Source organism: Babylonia areolata, chromosome 4 (assembly GCF_041734735.1).
Source record: "Babylonia areolata isolate BAREFJ2019XMU chromosome 4, ASM4173473v1, whole genome shotgun sequence".
In the NCBI taxonomy this organism is placed as follows: Eukaryota; Metazoa; Mollusca; class Gastropoda; order Neogastropoda; family Buccinidae; genus Babylonia; species Babylonia areolata.
The window spans coordinates 43161158-43168657 of NC_134879.1; the positions used below are offsets into that span (position 1 = coordinate 43161158).

At 42.4% G+C, this 7500-nt stretch overlaps 1 protein-coding gene across 9 annotated transcripts in view; it reads right to left on the reverse strand.

The window, feature by feature from the left end:
• Window positions 1-7500, reverse strand: part of LOC143281195 (cilia- and flagella-associated protein 70-like) — a 69487-nt gene that overhangs the window by 146 nt on the left and 61841 nt on the right. For all 9 annotated transcript variants that reach the window (XM_076586249.1, XM_076586253.1, XM_076586250.1 and 6 more), the window contains 4 exons: window positions 5936-6097; window positions 5053-5142; window positions 3916-4065; window positions 1-1187 (listed from right to left, as the gene is read on the reverse strand). The exon at window positions 1-1187 is cut by the window's left edge and continues 146 nt beyond it. In XM_076586249.1, the coding sequence (XP_076442364.1) occupies window positions 1107-1187; window positions 3916-4065; window positions 5053-5142; window positions 5936-6097 (483 nt within the window). In that variant the 3' untranslated portion in view covers window positions 1-1106. The remainder of the gene's footprint in view (window positions 1188-3915; window positions 4066-5052; window positions 5143-5935; window positions 6098-7500) is intronic.

Genomic DNA, 7500 nt, shown 5'->3' on the forward strand with positions numbered 1-7500 from the left:
GGAATACGTATATAACATAATAAGTACAAGATTTGCTGAGACACTTGTTTTCCCAAGAGGCAGTGATGCCAGCATATAACATGAACACACTAATCTGTCATATCATTTCTGTAATCCCACAATAAGACCATGCGTGTGCACTTTCGAAAACGATGCAACAATTTTTATGCACACCCTATACTCTGCTGCTCCCAAACAAGACACTAAAGTCTACTTTTACTGTGTGCTATTGGAAGGCCGGTCCTTCATTAGCAAATAACAGGAAAGTTATGTCCTGTACATCTCGAAGCAGGAAGGGGAGGGGGAAGAGATACAGCAAACACATTCACACTCTCAAACAAGTCAACCTCGAAACTGCATTTGCACAAAAAAAGTTATTAAAAACAAGGAGGTATAATTTAATCCACAAAATTACCTATGCGTATATAATTATAAGCACAACAAACAAAGGAAAGCCACTGAATCAGAGTTCCTTCCAGGTATCTCATGCGTCATCCAAGACAGACCACCAGAGAGTTACAAGGCACTGTATAAAGTATTCAAATAAATCTGGAAAATGTCTGAATAAACCAGAATGAAGTTTTTGTTGAAGTATATCCTTGGTCAGTGCCCCACAATTAAGAAACTCTTGAGTTTCTATGCATAATGACACATATCACAGATAATTCATTTGTTTGGTGGTTTTATGGTAAAGAAAAAAAACTTCTTTTTTTTTTTCATTCTTGCATATCGTCAGGTTCTTTGCACTGGTTAGTTTTCTTGCCATCATTTTGAAAACTAATTTAGGTTTTCCACAATTGTCTAAAAAAAAAAAAAAAAAATTATTATTATTTTTTTTTAATGATTTTCTCTTCTTTTCTGTCATTATACTATTTCATATCCTCCACATTAACATGTCGATTGTTGTTTATTTTGATTTTGGACTTCAAATATGATTTTGACACTGAATTATTTTCAAAGCCTTTTGTTCACCCATGTAGTTTTGTTACCAAAATAAACTGTCACTGTCATGCAAGGTGATATCATTCTTATGTCATATTAAAGTTTTTTCCACAGTCACCTAATGATCCACAAGTGGAGAAAAATGACTGGATGTGCCCACCATGTCAAAATTCTGGGCTGCCAAAGCCCACCTTCCTCTGTTCCGCTTGGATCTCTCCCAACAGGCCGGGGTCTTGGAGATGGAGCTGGAAACACACACAGAGCTACCTGCTGTCAGGACATCACTTCTCATTCCTTCTGTTGTGCTGTGTGTGTGTGTGTGTGTGTGTGTGTGTGTGTGTGTGTGTGTGTGTGTGTGTGTTGTGTACCTGTGTGTGTGTGTGTTGTGTGTGTGTGTGTGTGTGTGTGTGTGTGTGTGTTGTGTATGTGTGTGTGTGTGTTGTGTATGTGTGTGTGTGTGTGTGTGTGTGTGTGTGTGTGTGTTGTGTATGTGTTGTGTGTGTGTGTGTGTGTGTGTGTGTGTGTGTGTGTGTGTGTGTGTTGTGTACCTGTGTGTTTGTGTGTGTGTGTGTGTGTGTGTGTGTGTGTGTGTGTGTGTGTGTGCTGTGTACGTGTGTGTGTGTGTGTATGTGTTATGTGTGTGTGTGTGTGTGTGTGTGTGTATGTGTGTTGTGTGTGTGTGTGTGTGTGTTTATTTACCCTTATTTTCATATCTATTTATTGATCAATTTCATCAATACTTTCATTCATATTATCATTAACATTATCTTTATTATCATTATACTCTCAAACTAGGAGTCAAGATTGCACTGGCTCTTAGTGCTGCAGCCTTGGGGGCCAGTTGGACTTTGGGAACCATTCCAACACTCTCCACTAAATTCAAATTCTAGCCCAGATAGTCAGGACAGCAGTTGCCTCCTCTGCTGTTCTGATGGTCCTAGTCGGGCACGACTGACTATCATACAATCATATTCATATCATTATTATTTATGTCATTTATTTATCTATTTATAAATTATTTCATTTCATTTTTCATTATTATTTATGTCATTTATTTATCTATTTATAAATTATTTATTTTTATTTTTCATATTTATTTATCTATTTATAAGTCATTTAAATTCTTTTTTATTTTTCATATATTCATTCATTTATATTTTTTTGTTTACTACATTAATTTATCAATTCATTAATTCATTTACTTATCCATTCATTTACTTTTGAATCTTATTTTACTTCATTTCAATTTCATTTTGCCCATCGCTCCTGGTGGAGCTTAGGCCATCGACGACCCCTTGCCATCGCACTCTGTTCTGGGCTGTTCTGGCCATTCTGGCTTATTTTACTTATTTTCTTCTTATTTTACCTCTAGGCCTGACTAAGTGTGCTGGATTATGCTGCTGGTCAGGCATCTGCTTAGCAGATGTGGGGTAGTGTATTGATTTGTCCGGACATAGTGACGCCTCCTTGAGGAAGTCAACTGATATGGATTGATCTGATCACATTGTATGATAGCAAAATGAGCTGGACTGTTTGATGATGATCTGTACTTTATGGCATCCCTTCTATCACTGCCCCATCTGTTTATACCGTGTGTGTTCAACAGTCGTGTTTGTGTGTGTGTGTGTTTGTAATATGACTGCTGGAGTGTCAAGCGTACTGATTCATACGGTGCTGTACTGTGGCGATACGCTCTCCAAAGAGAGAGAGAGAGGCCAGATTTCACACATCAAAACTTGCTGTGACAAGGAAATACAATACAAACACAAAACAACACAATATGATAAAACACAATACAACACAACGCAATACAACGCAATGGAATGCAATGCAGTATCGTGCAATACAATATGACACAACATGACACAACAAAACAAACACAATACAACATTATACAATATGCACTACAACAAAACACAATACAACACAACATAACACAATGCAACACAATACAAGAAAACACAATGCGACACAACACAACACAGCACAACCCAAAACAATTCAACACAATGAAACAATGCAACACAGCACATGCACAACACTGAACAGCACTTTATGCTACACCCCACCCCTCCACTCCCTCAAGCAAAGCAAAGCAATTCAATGCAATACAACACAACAAAGCACAATACAAAACAACTAAACAAAATACAACACAACAGAGCACAATACAACACAACAAAATACAACACAACAAAGCACAATGCAACACAACAAAATACAACACAACAAAGCACAATACAACACAACAAAGCACAATACAACACAACAATAATACAACGCAATACAACAAAGCACAATACAACACAACACAACAAAATACAACACAACAAAGCACAATACAACAAAATACAACACAACAAAGCACAACACAACAAAGCACAACACAACAAAGCACAATACAACACAACAAAGCACAATACAACACAACACAATACAACACAACAAAATACAACACAACAAAGCACAATACAACACAACAAAATACAACACAACAAAGCACAATACAACACAACAAAATACAACACAACACAACAAAGCACAATACAACACAACAAAATACAACACAACAAAGCACAATACAACACAACAAAATACAACACAACAAAGCACAATACAACACAACAAAATACAATACAACACAACAAAATACAATACAACACAACAAAGCACAATACAACACAACAAAGCACAATACAACACAACAAAGCACAACGCAACACAACAAAATACAATACAACACAACAAAGCACAATACAACACAACAAAGCATAATACAACACAACAACAATACAATGCAATACAACAAAGCAAAAAACAATACAACACAACACACCACAACACTGAACAGCAGCACTTTACACCACCCCCACCCCCCTACCCCTCCTGAAACTTCCACCCCTACCCTCCACCACCACCCCCGAACCCCGCCCCCCCCACGCCCTCCCCACCCCCCCACGATCCCCCCCTCACCTTGATAGCGTGCTTGTAGGACTGCTCGGCCTCCACCTTGCGCCCCATGCGAAGGCAGACGAGGGAGAGGTAGCCCCACACCTCGCAGTCCGAGTTGTTCAGGATGTTGGCCTCCATCAGAGCGTCCTCAGCCTCGCCCAGCTCTCCCAGCTGACCACAGGCCACACACACACACACACACACACACACACACACACACACACAAATACACAAATAAACACACACACACACACACACACACACACACACACACACACACACACAGCATCAGCTATCAACATTTCGTTAACCCTTGACTGACATTCCACTTTTGTTGATCACTGTTGTTTTGTAGTCCAGCCTACCACCGCACAGGGCCGTATCAGGTCCTGCCCCCAAAATGACAAACTACATACATTTGCAAACCAGCATAGAAAATGTACAATAATTAGATTAATGTAAGAGAATATTGAATATTATGCTTCCTGATTAAAAAAAAAAAAAAAAAAAAAAAAAAAAAAAAAAATCATGTTGCTTACACAGCCCAGCCCATCGCAAAAAGGGGCCCATTATTTTTTTAAGGCTGAAAACATGTTACTTCTTTACATGAATAAATAAATGAATAAATAAACAAACACATTTCAAAAAAAAAAGAATTCATCAATTAACTGAAAACCCCCCACCAAAAACAGAACTTGACCAACTAAAATAAACAATGCAACTGTGTAAATACAAAACCTATGTCACGTGTTGAGAGGGACATACAAAGAGGGACAGAGAGAGAAGGAGAGAGTGACACACACACACACACACACACAGAGCGACACAGAAAAGCACAGAGAGACAGACAGACACAGAGAGAGAGACACACACACCCACACACACACAGAGCGACACAGAAAAGCACAGAGAGACAGACAGACACAGAGAGAGACACACACACACACACACACACACAGAGCGACACAGAAATGCACAGAGAGACAGACAGACACAGAGAGAGAGACACACACACCCACACACACACACAGAGCGACACAGAAAAGCACAGAGAGACAGACAGACACAGAGAGAGAGAGACACACACACACACACACACAGAGCGACACAGAAACGCACAGCGAGACAGACAGACACAGCCAGAGAGGGGCTACCCACCCTGTAGCAGGCGATGCCCACGCCCAGCCAGGTGACACAGGACGGGGACCTCTTGCAGGCCTTCAGGAAGGTCTGCTTGGCTTTCTCAAACTGAAACCACACTGTGCTGCTGCTTTAGTCTGCCTGCCCTGCTTTCAACAACACTGTCTCTCTGTCTCTTGTACTAATATCAATCTATCGGTCTGTGTATCTATATCTATGTGTCCATCTATCTATCTCTCTCTCTCTACATATATACATACATACATACACACACACATACATACACACACACACATATATACATATACATACACACACACACACATACACACACATAGGCATTCTTACATATGTACTCATATGTACATATATCTATATATCTGTATATATATATATGTGTGTGTGTGTGTGTGTGTGTGTGTGTGTGTGTGTGTATACACGCACATATACATATACATATATACACACACACATACACACACATAGGCATTCTTACATATGTACTCATGTACAACTTATGCACACTTGGCCACCCATTTCGACAGTTGCATATGGATTTGCATACACATAAACAGGTGGTCAGCGTGTGTGCGCGTGCGCACTCACACACACACACACACACACACACACACACACACACACACACACACACATACATACTGACTCACACTTTCTTCCTTTCTTTCTTTTCTTTTCTTTCCACGTATGTAATTTCCAGAGAAAATAAATGTGTTAAAGTATACCACACACACACACACGCACCCTCATACACAAACGACTGTTTATTACACAGACTCAATTGTGTATTACACAATCATGAGCCAATAAACCACCCCACCCCACCCCCAACAAGCAAGCAAGCGAACAAACAAACCCCACCACCAAACGACAAGCCACAGACCTCTCCCTCCTGCAGGTAGATGGACGCCAGACGCAGGAAGATGGAGTGGGTCTCAGAGGCGTCGGTGACGAAGGACAGCGTGCGCTCGTAGCACTCCCGCGCCTGGCCCATCTCACAGCTCAGGTACTTGACGTGCCCCATCAGGGCCCAGGCGTCAGGGTTCTGAGCACAGGGAGCATGTACTGTACACCATACGCTACACATTGTGATGTGATGTGGTGTGTTGTGTTGTGCTGTGCCTCGCTGACGTCAGGGTTCTGTTCCACAGGGAGCATGTGCCATGCAGCTATTGTACACCATACGCTATACATTGTGATGTGATGTGGTGTGTTGTGTTGTGCTGTGCCTCGCTGACGTCAGGGTTCTGTTCCACAGGGAGCATGTGCCATGCAGCTATTGTACACCATACGCTATACATTGTGACGTGATGTGATGTGGTGTGGTGTGCTGTGCTGTGCCTCGCTGACGTCAGGGTTCTGTTCCACAGGGGGCATGCACTGTGTAGTTATTGTACACCATAAGCTATACATTGTGATGTGATGTGGTGTGCTGTGCTGTGCCTCGCTGACGTCAGGGTTCTGTTCCACAGGGGGCATGTACCGTGCAGCTATTGTACACCATACGCTACACATTGTGATGTGATGTGGTGTGCTGTGCTGTGCCTCGCTGACGTCAGGGTTCTGTTCCACAGGGGGCATGCACTGTGTAGTTATTGTACACCATAAGCTATACATTGTGATGTGTTGTGGTGTGCTGTGCTGTGCCTCGCTGACGTCAGGGTTCTGTTCCACAGGGGGCATGCACTGTGTAGTTATTGTACACCATACGCTATACATTGTGATGTGATGTGGTGTGTTGTGTTGTGCTGTGCCTCGCTGACGTCAGGGTTCTGTTCCACAGGGGGCATGTACCGTGCAGCTATTGTACACCATACGCTATACATTGTGATGTGATGTGGTGTGCTGTGCTGTGCTGACGTCAGGGTTCTGTTCCACAGGGAGCATGTACCGTGCAGCTATTGTACACCATACGCTATACATTGTGACGTGATGTGATGTGGTGTGGTGTGCTGTGCTGTGCCTCGCTGACGTCAGGGTTCTGTGCACAGGGAGCATGTGCCATGCAGCTATTGTACACCATACGCTATACATTGTGATGTGTTGTGGTGTGGTGTGTTGTGCTGTGCCTCGCTGACGTCAGGGTTCTGTTCCACAGGGGGCATGCACTGTGTAGCTATTGTACACCATACGCTATACATTGTGATGTGATGTGGTGTGTTGTGTTGTGCTGTGCCTCGCTGACGTCAGGGTTCTGTTCCACAGGGGGCATGCACTGTGTAGTTATTGTACACCATACGCTATACATTGTGATGTGATGTGGTGTGCTGTGCTGTGCCTCGCTGACGTCAGGGTTCTGTTCCACAGGGAGTATGTACCGTGCAGCTATTGTACACCATACGCTATACATTGTGATGTGATGTGGTGTGTTGTGTTGTGCTGTGCCTCGCTGACGTCAGGGTTCTGTTCCACAGGGGGCATGCACTGTGTAGTTATTGTACGCAATAC